The sequence below is a fragment of the Diceros bicornis genome, chromosome 31 (assembly GCF_020826845.1).
Source record: "Diceros bicornis minor isolate mBicDic1 chromosome 31, mDicBic1.mat.cur, whole genome shotgun sequence".
In the NCBI taxonomy this organism is placed as follows: Eukaryota; Metazoa; Chordata; class Mammalia; order Perissodactyla; family Rhinocerotidae; genus Diceros; species Diceros bicornis.
The window spans coordinates 15,180,800-15,195,881 of NC_080770.1; the positions used below are offsets into that span (position 1 = coordinate 15,180,800).

Here is a 15,082-nt window from a genome sequence, read left to right on the forward strand (position 1 = left end):
ATATGGGAGAAAGAAAATTGCTACCACTTGAGATGGATACAAGGGAAGCACTGTCCCAGGACACAGACAGATTTCAGTTAGACCAAGTAGGTAAAGAAGACTTTCAGAGGAGTGGTTAAATATATATTGACTTATGTTGATGACTGACTATAAATTCCACAGTAGAATGATTGCAAGAGTTTGGCAGGAGCGGAAATCGGAGTCAGAAAAGGGGATATAAAGAGATGTATGGACATTATTTTCTAGGAGTGGAAGGCTGCTATGACAATCCTCAGCTTCATGATGAGTGACATAGGGATAAATATAATAATGAGATTAGTTCTCTGGGTCTCCAGGTGAGGGCAGGTGTTAGAAAGGTGATTGGACAGGTGAGGGTCACGACAGAAGCGTGAAGATTCTGGCCAGACTTCACTTCTGCTATTAGTGGACTGAGGGCCACTTATCCAGAGCAAGGTGACTAGGATACCTTTTTGATTCTGTAAAAAAACTGCATACTTTAATCAATAGCATGGATACAGATTTCTCTAATTTGGGGGAAAAAAAACAAAGTGCTAGGAATCATTTCAAAACGTTTTACCAACTTTCTTTTCCTAGTGTGAAATATTAGGTTTTAATCTAACATCTTTCTGGAGGAAAAAGAAAGTTAAAACTTGTTTTAATCTGTTAAAAAGAAGTTGAGAACTATGGTGGTTCTTTGAGGCATGTATTGATATCTACTTATTCTCTGCTCCACACACGGAAACTTCCTATGGAATGAACCACCATAGTGTTGGTGCTCAGTGCAAACTAAAAAATGCAATCTTCCCAACAAAATTCTCTCTGCCCCCAATACAAATCTCATGTATTCTTCAAAGAATAATACAAGTTCCAAAGCTTCCCTGAAGTCTGGCCCAGCTCCTTCCTCTTCAGATACAATTATGTGATTATAATCAATAGAGTTTATCAGTTTGTTACTCTAAAAGTTTTGAATTGTATTATAATTCGTCATTTTGTATGAATGGAATTCATGATTAATAATGAGGTAAGCTGTAACAGATATGATTTTTTGAGCATTTGCTATGTTTCCATCATCAAGCTAGAGACTGTGCTTCTTGACCTCAGTTAATCCTCACACACATGTGAGATATTATCCCCAATTCTTAGGTATGGAAATTGAAGATTTATGACATTTAGTGACTTGCTTAGGGCTGTAGAAAGCGGCAGAGTTGAGATTTGAAGCCAAGATACTTTGAATCTAAGTCTTAGTTCTTTGTCATGAGGACAGTCTTTTAAGCTTTTCATATTTAACCTAAACTGCATACGACAAAGTAACACGTTTAGTTGACTGATTGATTGACAGATTGAACGATTAAATTTATCATGGGAAGCAATGTGGATAATTAAAAAGCACAAACTTACCAGATTGTGTGCTAATTTCCAGGCCTACAGTGATGAAGAAGACACGTCCCCTGACATCAGGATACTTAGTGCACTAAGACAGATATATAAACGGATAAAGATTATGTGCTACTCTTATTCTCCATTCCCAAGAGATCTCATTGGTTTCTCATTTGCTCAGGACTGTGTAATGGTAGTTGATCTCATTTATACTCTAGTCCATTAGTCAGTCCATGTAATAGTTAATAAATTGAGAGTTCACCATCAGATAAGTCTTTAGTGGCAGAATTAGAACTTGAGATTAGACCTATTCATTTTCATAATTGGTTATGTCTTGCATAATTTTACACATCTCCATTTCAGTGCATTTTATAAGTGATTTCTATGCCTGATTTTTTCTTCATTATTATTCTCCATTTATCCTCCCTCTCTCTTTAACTACTTTATTAGCTCCCACATTACAATACAATCTTATATTGATACCCAATTTGATCCTCTCAATGACTCTGGGATTAGTCAAAATAACTAATTTATTACATTCCTTGAAAGAAAAAAATGACATTGAAATAATTTAAATAATTTGTTCTAAGTCAAACAAACTTATACTTAGCAGAGAATCAAGTTCTTCTTGTGCTTTTCCTCTATGTCACATGATAAATATCCATGTTCTAATAGGATCTCTACAGTGTTTAGACATACAACCTCTGGTTGTAAGAAACAAATACAATAATTATTAACAACATTCAAGCCCTAGCTCTGAATAAATTGAAGGAGAAATCACTTCCTTGACGCATTTTCCTGATTTACCCAGATGTGCAAATTTATACAGACGAGAGATTTGATCTACGAGATTTGTAGGCTTACTTTACTCCCTGAACAATGCAATATGTAAGTCCAGGAACTTCATATGTGAGTGAATCTCAAATCAGAAATTCAGTGATATTGAATAATTAGTGATGTTGACATCTTTTCATATGCCTATTGGCTCAATGATTCTTTCTATATCTGGGAACTCTCGGACAGCAGGAAGATAGCATCTAGCTCCCATTTCTGAAGTGAAAGGCGGTCCCATTTGCACCTCCCAGGGCTCTCAAAGATAGAAGTGTGGATGTAGGATATCAGTGGATGTAAGATATCTATGCTGGATGTAGTATATTAATGGATGCAGAATATTTGTGCTACGAAACAGGTCGATGCTCCTGTCTAGGACTTGAACTTCAGGGAATGATGAAAAGGTTTAGGATCAGTTAGAGATGATATATGATTGGACGCTATAGAGGGTGGTGTGGTGGCTAGTGTAAGTGGCTTTGTCCAACAGCTGAGCAGTGGTAAATGCTCAGAGGCAGCAGTGCCAGCCCTAGCAACATAAAATGCACAAAGGCGATACTCCCTATGGTGGCAGCTTGCACAGACCATTCTTGTGGCAGGCTCTTAGCCGTGCCTTGCCTCTCTTTGGTCCTGTCTTGGCTGGGTTCTCTAGTCTTCTATTTTATCAGCTACCAGATACCTTTCTAACAAATTTCTTTTCTGCTTAGGTTAAGAACCCTAACTTGCACAGCAGCCTTGACATCTTTATTCCTTAGGCTGTAGATCAAGGGGTTCAGCATAGGGATCACAATGGTGTACAACACAGACAGGATTTTGTTATAGGCTGAAGCACTTTCAGGGTTGAGTTGCACATATACAAGGAAGAGAGGCACATAGAAGAGGGAGAGGGCAGTGAGGTGGGAGGCACAGGTGGAGAAGGCCTTGCGCTGGGCCTCCAGGGACCTCATCTTATAGATTGTGACCAGAATGTAGGCATAAGAAACCAAGATGACTGAGACTGTGGGGACAGTGACCAAGGCAGAAAAGAAGAAAAGGATAACATTGGCCACAGTGGTATCTGAGCAGGCCAGTTGAAGCACTGGGGGGATGTCACAGAAGTAGTGATCAATGACGTTGGGACCACAGTAGGGCAAGATGAAGGCATTCCCTGTCTGCAGAGCTGAAAAGAACACCCCCATAGCATAAGTGACCACCACTAGCTGGACACACAAGCGCTTGGACATGATGGTGTGGTAGAGGAGAGGGTGGCAGATGGCCACAAATCGGTCATAGGCCATGATGGTCAGGAGCAGACACTCCCCTGCACCATGGAGGACCGTGAGGGCCATCTGGGCCACACAGCCTGCAAAGGAGATGGACTGGTCAGTGGTGAGGAAGCTGATCAGCAACCTGGGGGTAAACACAGAGGAATTGCAGATGTCAAGGAAGGAGAGCACACTCAGGAGGAAGTACATGGGGGTGTGGAGGGCAGAGCTGGCGTGGATCAGGTCTATCATGCCCAGGTTGCCCACAAGAGTCATGGAGTAGATCAGCAGGAAGATGGCAAAGAGGAGTTGTTTTTGGTCTGCCTGGTCTGTGAGGCCCAGCAGGATGAATCTTGTCACTGTCGTATGATTCTGCCCCAATGCCATGTCACTGGTGTGTTTTCTACATAATAATGAATAAGAGGAGGGGAAACAAGAATGTTAACATTCTCATCAAAGAAGTAGCCTTTCACATCTTTTACAACTAAAAAGTTGCATCTATCTCTGAGTGGCAGACTGCTCTCCAAATCCCACATCAATTCCATCATGTCACTCTCATGCTAAAATGTTAAAGGTTCCCTTTCCCCCTTAGGATAATGTCTAAATTCTTTAGCATGCCAGATCTCCTCTATGAAACGCCTCCATGGTACCCTGCAGGTAGTTTACCTTCAGCAATTCTGAACAACTTACTTCCACAAACACACCATGTTATTGCAAATGTCTTTGCCTTTCCATGTCCTATATTTTCTTCCTGGAATATTCTTTGGTCTCTCCAAACCCAGCTTAGAGGTCTGTCCACTTCCTCTCTCCCCTGAATTTCACAGATATTCCTTTTCTTGAATTAATGGCACTATATTTTAACAATAAAAAATGCCCATGCATCTTTCCTATTGTATTTTCTTACTCCTAGTAGGAGAAGAGTAACTAAATATCACAAATAATTTGTGCACTTGTCTATCGCAGTTTGTCTTTAGTGCTGTCGAGTTGATTCTGACTCCTAGTGCCCCTGTGTACAGAAGACCAGAACCCTGCCCAATCTTTTGGTGCCATCCTCTCACCTTCCAGTGCTTTGTCAGAGAATGATCTGCTGCTATTCATAGAGTTTTCATTGCCAATATTTTTGGCAATGTGTGACCAGGTCCTTCTTCCTAGTCTGTCTTTATCTGGAAGCTCTGCTAAAACCTGTTCACATGGGTGACCTTGCTGGTATTCGAAATACTGGTGGCATAGCTTTTAGCATCAAGAAACATGCATCTGCCACAGTATGACAACAGATAGACAGGTGGTGTGGTTCCCTGACCAGGGAAATGAAACCGGGCTGCAGTGGTGAGAGCACTGAATCGCAACCACTAGACCACCAGGGCTGGTGTTCCATCACTATGCCAGGTGTCAATGAATGAATATAAATTAATTATCAATTAGATAAGAAAGTCTTCCTCACTCAGGTAATGGCAGCTCAATCCTTTCAGTTGTTTTGGCCAAAACCTTTTAGCTAGCTTTGACCCTTTTTTTTGACCCACCCCTCATCAAATCCCTCAGCAAATCATATTGGCTCTCCTTTCAAAATATGTACCGACTTCCTACCCTTTCTTTGCAAGACACCATCATATCTTGCTTGGTTTATTGCAATTGCTAACTAATCTCCCAACTCTCTCATATAAGGAGCAGCCAGGGCGATTCTGTTAACAGACAAGAGGAAGTCAGAACCCTCACCATGGCACTCAAAGCCCTGTTCTGCGAGGTTGGCCACTCCTCTGTAATTCCTTTTCCTTCTCTGTCCTTTTTTTTGCTCCTCTTCTTACTCTTGCCCACTCTGCTTTAGCTAAATGTGCCTCCTTTATCCTCTTAGCACATGCCATATGTGATTCAGGACCTGTGTGCTAACTGTCCCCTCCGCTCAGAACACTCTTGCTCCATCCAGTAAGAGACATGGCTCCTTTTCTCTTCTCCTTTAAGTTTAAATTCAAACGTCACCAGCTTGTGAAGCCCTCCCTAAGTGTGCTATTTAAAACTAAACCCTCTCCTACCCCAGCATTCACTACCTGCTTCTCTGTTTAATTTTTTCCTCATAGTACTTATTTTCCTCTAACATGGTATATACACATGACTTATTAATTTTGTTTATGATCTCTGTCTTGATATTAGGATGTAAGAACCATGAATCTAGGCATTTTTGTCACTTTTGTTCATTGCTGTTCCTCCAGTGCCTGGCACATAGTAAGCTGTCAACAAACAGTTGTTGAATGAGTGAATGAAAGTTATAAAGAAGGTACAAATGCTTCAAGACAAATCAGGCTGCAAAGAGGATAGGACTACCCAGATGAGTAAGTGTAGCAGTCTGCTTATCGAAATCAGGTGATAAAAATGGAGAATGATTATCATAAGAATTGAATAAGAGTGGGATTTAAAGCTGGTGGTCTAATGAAGATTCGGTGCTCTCACTGCTGCAGCCCAGGTTCATTTCCTGTTCGGGGAACCACAACAACCATCTGTTGGTTGTCATACTCTGGCAACTGCATGTTGCTCTGATGCTGAATGCTATGCCACCAGTATTTCAAATACCAGCAGAGTCACCCATGGTAGACAGGTTTCAGCAGAGCTTCCAGACTAAGATAGACTAAGAAAGAGGATCTAGCCACCCACTTCTGAAAACAATTGGCTATGAAAGCCCTATGAATAGCAATGGAGCATTGACTGATACAGAGCTGAAAAGTAGAGGAGGGCACAAAAATTCCAGGCAGGGTTCCACTCTACTGTGCACACGGCTGCTGGGAATCAGAATCAACTCAATGGCACTAACAACAAGGATTGAAAGAAGATGCACTGGGTTGTAAAACTCAATCCCAGCTGAAAGCTGAGGCCTGTATGTCCTTGACATCATAGCAGCAGAACCTGACTGTAGGAGAAGGTACAGTTGGTTAACACGCAAGGTGGGCTGAATCCTCCGGGGAGGAGCACCCACGTTCCCCTCCTCCAATCTTGAAGTTTTGACTCAAACCCCTGAATCCACAAGGCTAATCTTGAATCTCGGACAACCTTAAATTTGTAACTCCAGTTGCTGTGGCGGCCTTAGGATGATTCTTTTCAGATGAGTGTATTCTTTCTACTCTGTATTGATATTTACAAGATGATAAGTTTTTGTAAGAATTACGTTATTTAATATGAATTTGTATACATATTTGAATATATACACATTAAATATGTATACTACTGTAGATGTTTGAAACATCTAAGAGTATCTGCTTAACTTGATTTTAAATATGTGGAATGATTAGCTAAATTGAATTAACGAAACTCATGTTTGACTTGACTTTGATAGAATACCTAAGATTGGATTTATTAAATGTGTACACTTCTATTTAGTAATTTTCAGGAATTGTTTAAATGTTTATGAAGGTCTTTGAAGGGCATGAGAAATCATGTACATTAAGTTTGTGATTGTAGCTTGAAATGTTTAGGAGCATTTACTTATTCAAATTTATAAATATTGTTTAAATGTTTAGGAGAATTTGATTCCATAGATTTTATTTTTGTTTGACTTTACTTTGAATTGTTTAAGAGAATTTCATCGTAAACAGCACTTAAATTATTTGGGAGAATTTAATCCATTAGATTTTGGGGTTAAGAGAACATTTATCAAAGGTTAAGTGTGATTGTTTTAAATTTTAACACAAACATTTCTAGATATATAATTAAACGTATTATATTTGGAAATTGCATTTGATGGCCTAAGCAAAATTGAGTTCTAAATTTACAACATAAAATATTATAATCAATTAGCAAATAGCTTTAGATAATGCTTTCCATTAACAAAAGATCTGGACATTAAAAATAGTTGCTTGTAACAGGGCACATTGTGGGGGCTTGTTGTGGATTTGAATGTATAGAGGGGAGAAATATGAAAGAGGCACAGGATTGAGAACCTCAGTTCTCTGAGGAATGAGGTGGGAGACACAGTGTGGTGCAGAGAACTCTCCTGAGAGCTGCCAGGTCTGGATATGGTTCCAGTTCTTCCAGGCTTTGTGATGTGACACTGGGCAAGTCATTGCAGAAAGCTGAGTCCTATGTACTCATCTGTGAAGTGTGGAGGACAACTCTTGTCTAGGCTTTTGGGATTCGGGAGAGGACTGAGATGGTAAAAACAGAGGTGCTTTGAAAATAATGAAGTGCTTATAAAAAACATGGGTGGTTGTAGAGTGAGGAAGAAATATTATAATGGATGAAACAAATACTTGTTGAATCTTCACTTTGTTCTTTTCTCTGGGTGAGGAACTCCCCCCATCCTGACCTCATTTGAGAAGTGAGTAACCTGCTTGAGGTCACAAATGGATGAACTGACACTTGAACCTGGATGACCATATAGAGAGCAATTGGCATAATCCCTTCTTCACTCGGTATGGATCATAGGCTCAGAAAAGAAAATAAATAACACAAGCTAGAGAAATTACTTAGTGAGAACCAAGAGATAAAGTAGGGTAAGAAGGGAAGACAGTAAAACCCAATAATTCAGCTAGCCAAAGTCAGATGTCTAAAGCAGAAATAACTCAGAAGAATGGAACACATCCTAAGGACAGCATGAGGTCCTTACAAGATTTTTTAAGGGAAGTAGTTGTTCTCCCACCTGAAGTGTTCGGCCACAGATTCTAGTTCAGCCATCCAATTGTAGAAGGATCCTAGACTCTCACCATCCACTCATCCTCTAAGGGTGACCCAGGTGTGCAGAATTTCTTCCACCTGCAGAGAACTGAAACTGGCAGTTCTTATTCTTGCATACAGGTCTCTTGGATCCCACAAAGGAAATCAGGACCCGTAGAGTCTCCATTCCTTTTGGGTTTCCCCAGGAGTGACACAAGGCAATGTTATTCTGATCCCTGTTCCAAGAACTATCTCTGCTGGGGACTCCCCAGGAGGGTACTTGAATATGTTTGTTGAATCAATCAATTTCATCAAATTATTGGGTGGATGGAGGTATAGAAAGAACAAGGGGACTATCTTTCAATTTTAGTTTTTGTTTTTTTGAATGGGAAATATGTTTCTATGGTACAAAATTCAAAAAGGACTACAGAAAAAATAAGTCGTCTCCATCTTCCACCTTCTGATATCTCAGCCACTCAGATCTCTTCCTCAGAAGTTACCAGATCCTTGTGTGTCTTTCCATGGTTAGTCATTGCTTATATAAGTAACATGTGTACATATATATTCTCTTCTCTCTTATAAAAGATACAAATGGTAGCAAACTATACACATTGTTCTGCCCCTTGTTTTTCTTTTTTTATTTAACAACATTTCTTGGAGCTCATTCTATGTCAGTAATTAAATACTGCCCATTCCCCCCCACACACCCAAAAGGTGTGCAATGTTAAACTTTATAAATGTCTAATTCAGGCAGTTTCCTAATGAGAGACATTTAAGTTGTTGCCACTCTTTTACAATTACCAACAAAACAGTGCCTATCGTAAAGCTATTTTGCAGTAAAGCAATTTGAAATCCAGAACTGCAGAGATCCTCAATAAAAATATTAGCATGCAGCCTCTGACTTGGCTTTCATTCTGGACTTTTCAACATTTTCTAAGAGAAGAAAATTGGTGGTTCACAGAGGAACCATGCCTAGCTTTGCCTTGTTTTTTTTTTTTTTTTTTTTTTTTTTCTTTTTCCCACCAGTCTGGATGGGACAGATGCTCACAAGCTGTGGTCACTAATATTTAGCACCTGGTTACCAAAGTTGGACTTGCATACCTGCAGCATGGACATTACTGGATGCTCCTTACAAATGTGGAATCTAGTTCCACCCTAGGCCTTTGTCTGAATCGGATTTGCAGTTTAACAATATCCACAGCTGATTCCTCTTCCTGGCATTTGAGACATGCTGAGTAGCAGCCTCGGTAGATTCAGCTCAAGGGCTAGTTGGATGCCTGTGAAGAGGGACAGAGATGAGCAGGCTCCTGGTCCCTATTTGTAAAAATCCCTAACAGGGAGCTCTGTGTCAGGGCTGATCCTGAAAGTGACCACACATTTGGTGTGAATCAGAAAGTGACTTGGGAGGGCTAATGAGGAGTGTGTCACCAAGGCAGTGGATTTGCTGAAGGGGAAAGCCCCTGAGAACTAGACACTCTCCTTCTAGCCTGGATGCAAGGATGTCAGAGAGAACCCTGTTCATGGGAGGAAAACTCGCTGTGTTCTTTACAGGATTTTCTAGTTCACATGTGGGCCCAAAGATCAGCAATTACCAGTTGATCTAATGAGCTTAAAAAATACATTTTTATATAAGTGAATGGAAGAGAAGTATTTAACTTAATAAGCAAGGCTGGGGGCAGCCTCAGTGATGGGATCTCAGGGGACAACTTATTGGTCAAGAGGACCATAAGCCAGGGGGACATGCAGACTTTGAATGTCTGGCATTGAGAACCCGGCTCCATGAAGTAATGGTGAATATCTAAGTGACCTAGAACAGCTGGGGGCAGAGATTCTACACCACTCTTCTTGTACCCACTGCCAAACATTGCAAATGCACCACCAAATAGGTGAACATTTCATTGCCTTTTAGGAGGGTTTCTTGCATCCACTGCTTGCTCCTGGGGCTGGTGGCTTGTTTCTGGGAAGCATTATTTCCTAGCAGTTAAGAGCATGGGCCTTGCTATTGGCCAGATCTGGGTTTGAAGCCCAGTGCCAGTCCTTACTATTTTTTGACCTTGGGCAAATTTTTTAACCTCACTCCATTTTGTCTTCTGCAATGTGGGACTAATAGTATGTACCCTTTGAGTTGCTGTGAGGATTAAATGGGATGATGCGTTTCAAGTACTTGTCAGAGTTTTTGGCAGAGTGGAAGAAATAGTCGATGTTTGTTATTAATCTAAATGGGGGCTGGAGGGTACGGGGAAAGAAGGAAGGCAATGAAGGAGAGGTGAGGATCATCTATGAGCACACTAACCTGTGGAGAAGCAGGGACCATCTCCCTCTGAGACCAGCTCCTGGAGACCCCTGGGGGTGACGTTCCTCCCTGTGATGTTGGCTGTTTGGACCAGCTCCAGGCGTGGCTGCTCTCAGACAGTCTTGGCAGATCTTTGGATCTCTCTTCCCTGGGAAGACTTCTGGCTGAGCTCTTATCTTTCCATCTAGACCTGTGAGAATTGCCTCAGTTTAGATGGTCCCAGGGGCTGAGCAGGAAGCCAGTGATTGGTGGTCCAGGATAGACAGGGAGTGATGGCTGGAGATGGAGCTCCTGTTGGTGCGTGAGGTCTGGGAACCTCTGGGGCCGTTGATCCAGGGCTGACCCTCTTTACTTACCAATACCCACCCCTGAGAGCTTCTAACTTAAGTTTATTTATTTTTATTTTATTTTTTTGTGAGGAAGATCAGCCCTGAGCTAACATCCCTGCTAATCCTCCTCTTTTTGCTGAGGAAGACTGGCTCTGAGCTAACATCTATTGCCAATCCTCCTCTTTTTTTTGTTTTTCCCCCAAAGCCCCAGTAGATAGTTGCATGTCATAGTTGCACATCCTTCTAGTTGCTGTATGTTGGACATGGCCTCATCACGGCCGGAGAAGCGGTGCGTCAGTGCCTTCCCGGGATCCGAACCCGGGCCGCCAGTAGCGGAGCGCGTGCACTTAACCGCTAAGCCATGGGGCTGGCCCCTAAATTAAGTTTAATGAATGTGAGACACCAGAGAGGGAGAATTGCACAGAAACTTGTCATAGAGGGCTCACACACTATCATCTTCCTAGGGGCTTGAGGCAATTACTTTTTCCCCTCATTAACAGCAGAGAGGTTGTTAGTCATCTTTTTCCTCTTTCTCGTAAGACAAACCCAAGACCCAATAAGGCTCACTAATTTTTTTTGATTGCACAGCAAATCAGTAGTAATAATAACAACTACCATTTGTATAGTGTAGCACTAACTTACCTGTATGTTACCTCATTTTATCTGCGAACAAACCCCTAGAGGTCTGCTCAGCAAACATTATTGTCTTCATATTAAGAGGGGGAAACTGAGACTCAGGGAAGTGACATGACAAATTCAAGGTCACAGCTGGTAAATGGCAAAGTCAGGACCAAAGCCAGGCTCTCCTGGCTTTTGATCTTTGCTTCCTCATATAGCTCCCGGCCTCTAGGGGTTGTCTTCTTGGAGTTACTTGATATTATGGGTCTAGTCTAGGGCAATAATCCAAATTGTTGTTCAGGAGAGGCATAAGCAGACTCAGTACCATACTCTGTGCCACAGCCTCACCGTCTTTGATGGATTCTCACCCTGCACTTTAGCAGCAGATACTGATAACAGAATTCGTATTATTTTCCCTCCAGATTCGTGTTCTCTGCAGGACTGGGATCCTGTTTGTCATAGGACCAGGAGCCTGTTGCTGAATCCCAAATAGATCGCTGCAGCCTGGCTCCAAAATGTCACTTCTTTCCCTGAATGCTCTCTGCCTGCATCCCTCTTCATTTTTCCATCCACCTCTGGCCCAGTACCACATTTAACAACTTCATGTGACCTCATTCACACTGCATTCTTTTTGAAAGTCATCTCCTGGAGCACTCCCATTATCCTACCTGCTTGTCCCAACTTAGACCTGTTGTTATCGCAGGCTTTGGGGGCTTTCCTGTGTGACCACCCTTTCCTTCTCACAGCAGCTGCTCCTGATTTTTTCTCCTGACACCCGAGATATACCACCTCCTTCTCTGTGTGAAATTCTGGGGCCTCTGTTTCTTTCTATTTGACCACAGGTAGCTGAGTCATGCCTTAGTGGCCCTGACATATGACAGCTTTTCACTTTCTCTATCTTGAGGATCAGGTTGAACCTCCTTCTGACAGAAGGACCTGTAATGCATGTTTGTATTATTTAAGAATGGTTTCACCATAGAAAACAAGAGAAACTAAGTATAGAGCCAAGGACCTTCTGAGAAAAGAAATAGAGAATGTATGTGATGAACTTTTACGGGAGGCACAAAAGGACCAAGAAGGGTAACTGCGGGCCCTCCAGGACCAGTTCAACTGATGCCATCTCTTATCAACAGAGTGATTAAGGATTGCCTTTCAGAAAAGCTTCAAAGTCGCATAACCAGAGCATGTGCAAAAGAAGAAATCGTGACCTTAAATGATCGTGGAATAAAAAATCCTCTTTCCCCAGGAACCCAAGAGCAGGGATATGACTGGAAGTTGAAAGTTGGACTCATATCAGAAGTGAGGAGTCCCTCATTCAAAAAGATCCAGTGTTAAAATTCCTTCCCCAACTCAGCAAATATGTTTAGAACCCTATCATAAAATTTTAGAACCCCTTAATAAAAGTTTAGAACCTCGTCATAAGTGTTTAAAACCTTGTCATAGATGTTTGAAGCCTACCAATCAAAACCTGTCCCACCAACAATTCTGTATGCTAAGCTGTTTTGTCTAACCTCTTAAATTTCACCCTAAATCCTGAATCAGAGAGACAGATCTGAGGGCACACAACCCCTGTCCACCTTGTGGATCAATCTTACAGAATAAAGCTGATCTCTTTTCTCAAAGACTGGTGCCATAACTATTTGAGATGTTTATGTGCATCAGGCAAGAGACTCTCAATTTTATATGATAAAAAATTGGTGACCATGAAGGGAGAAGGGCCTGTGAATGCCTAGCTGAGGCTCTAGAACCCCTGATGGGTTGTGGGGTCTTTTCATTGACCCTAAGCGGCTGCCTAGACAATTTTGTCTAGAGGCTTGACTGATTGGATTCCCATTTCCCATTGTGGCACTCCAGGCTCCAAGGCATTTTCTTTTCCCTTTGGGAGAAGAAAAAGCTCCAGGATCAGACATCTTTTGGGTGAAAGACCTCATTAAAACACACCTGCTCCTAAAACTCTCTAATAGTTTTTCAGGTTTGTGGGTTGGATGCCCCACTGGTGAGATTTTTGCCAGGTCAAAGTCACAAGACTAGGATTATGGGTTTAAGGGAGATGATGTAAAAGGATTATAGCCACTGGGTCACTTAAAGGATCAGGTTAGAGTCCCTAGCTCTGGGAGAGGGTCCCAGAATACTCTGGGTTAGAGTCCCAGAGTATTGATTTTGGTGTCTGTTTATATTTGTGCTGTTTTATTTGTTAAAATTGGCTGTTTGGGGACTGAGTTTCTCATTGATCATAACAAATTATCTTTAGAAATTATCTTGTTTGTTTCAGCCACTTTGGGAAAAGCACCCTAAAATGGTAATAACTGAAAACAGCTGGCTACATAACCCGGGATAATTTAAAATTACAGTGGCCACTTTGGGGCATCTTTTTAAGAGCCAGGTAATAGAGAAATTTTTTAAAGGGTCAAGCTCGCCAGCTTTTAGCATAATTGTTCAAAATATAAAGGATCCAGAAGATGTAAATGTTACAAAGAAGTGCAGAATCTTACCAAGCTTGTTTCGTGTCCTGAGGGCTTGGCTTGATGATTGTCATGTTGAGAGATTCCCAAAACTATGGTGGGACTAAAATGTAGTTGCACTCTATTTTGCTGTCAGAGATAGTTGGACAGACAGATGGTTTCAGGGTCACCAGAAATTTCCAAGATCTGGTTCTAGCTGCAGCATAAATATACTTTTGAACAGCTGTGTCTAAACTCTGAAACAATGGGAAACACTAACTTGATCTCTACCTATAGCCACTTTTAGACTGCATTCTCTCCAACTGGGCAACTTTTAGCCACCGGTATGTAGTACGAGCTACTGAGTACTCATTGGTTTATTGATCCTTCTCCTCCCGCAGATGGTCGCTATTTTTCCTTGTCTCTGTTTTTTATGTTGTTTGTCCTAAGAAGGAAAAAACCATAGAACAAGACACAGACATCTCCATAAGCCTGTTGTTTGGGCAGGCCTGTAGTAAACATTGCTGTAGGGCCTGCCTATGGAGTATGAGCATAAAGTGGAAGCTGTTGCTAAGGGGCATCTTGGAAGCCAAAAAATGTTTCAAAATTAGTGGGCACCGGTTGAACAGTTAAGAGTCATTAGGACTCATCACCTCAAGAAGACTCCTCTGACAGGATAAATTGGTCAAGGAGTGGGGTAGAGGATGGCAGACCCCCACAAACCTCAAGAAATTGTCCATTCAATGAGGTACTCTGTAAAGCACACACAATCCCCAACACTGTGGCACCTCTTTCCTAGGTATTAGTCTGGCTCCGAGAGATCGAAAGCATGGCTAAAGTTGTTAATGTGCATATAAGATGAGGTTTCATCTTTTGTCTTGTTTTATGTCTTGAGAGCTTGGCTTAGTGACCTCTTTCGTCTCTGCCATCTGGAGGATGCCCATGCCGGCATGCATATTGGTGGCCAGTCAAGTAGACTGGGGTTCCAAGATGTACTCTCTTTGTCCGGCTGTATTGGCTCTCAGAGAAATTTGTCATCAGGGGGGTCCCAGACCATGAGGGGGCCTTTTGTCGTCGGAACCTTTGTTGCTAGTTAGTGCACTACCACCTCTGCAGCGGAAGCTTTTGCTTTCTTGGGCTGTTGCCAGGAGTGAACTTTCTGGATCTTGTGAGGGCTACTTCTTTTGCACTCCTTTGTGGGGACACCTCTTGCATCCACAGTTAAGCCATTAATGCTTATTGATTTGAGTAGCTATTAAGATCCTACTTGTCAATGGTCAGAGGTTGGATCCTTAAATTGGAAAAACTTCTAAATTG

At 41.8% G+C, this 15,082-nt stretch overlaps 1 protein-coding gene across 1 annotated transcript; it reads right to left on the reverse strand.

Moving 5' to 3' along the window:
- Positions 1–2,888: 2,888 nt before the first annotated feature.
- LOC131395571 (olfactory receptor 5P55-like) lies at positions 2,889–3,836 on the reverse strand. The gene has a single exon (XM_058527428.1). It carries the CDS (start codon positions 3,834–3,836, stop codon positions 2,889–2,891), a length of 948 nt encoding a protein of 315 aa, XP_058383411.1.
- Between the last annotated feature and the right edge of the window lie 11,246 nt (positions 3,837–15,082).

Excerpts from the sequence above, each read along its gene's own strand:
- LOC131395571 (XM_058527428.1), bottom strand. The coding sequence starts at position 3,836 with ATGGCATTGGGGCAGAATCATACGACAGTGACAAGATTCATCCTGCTG.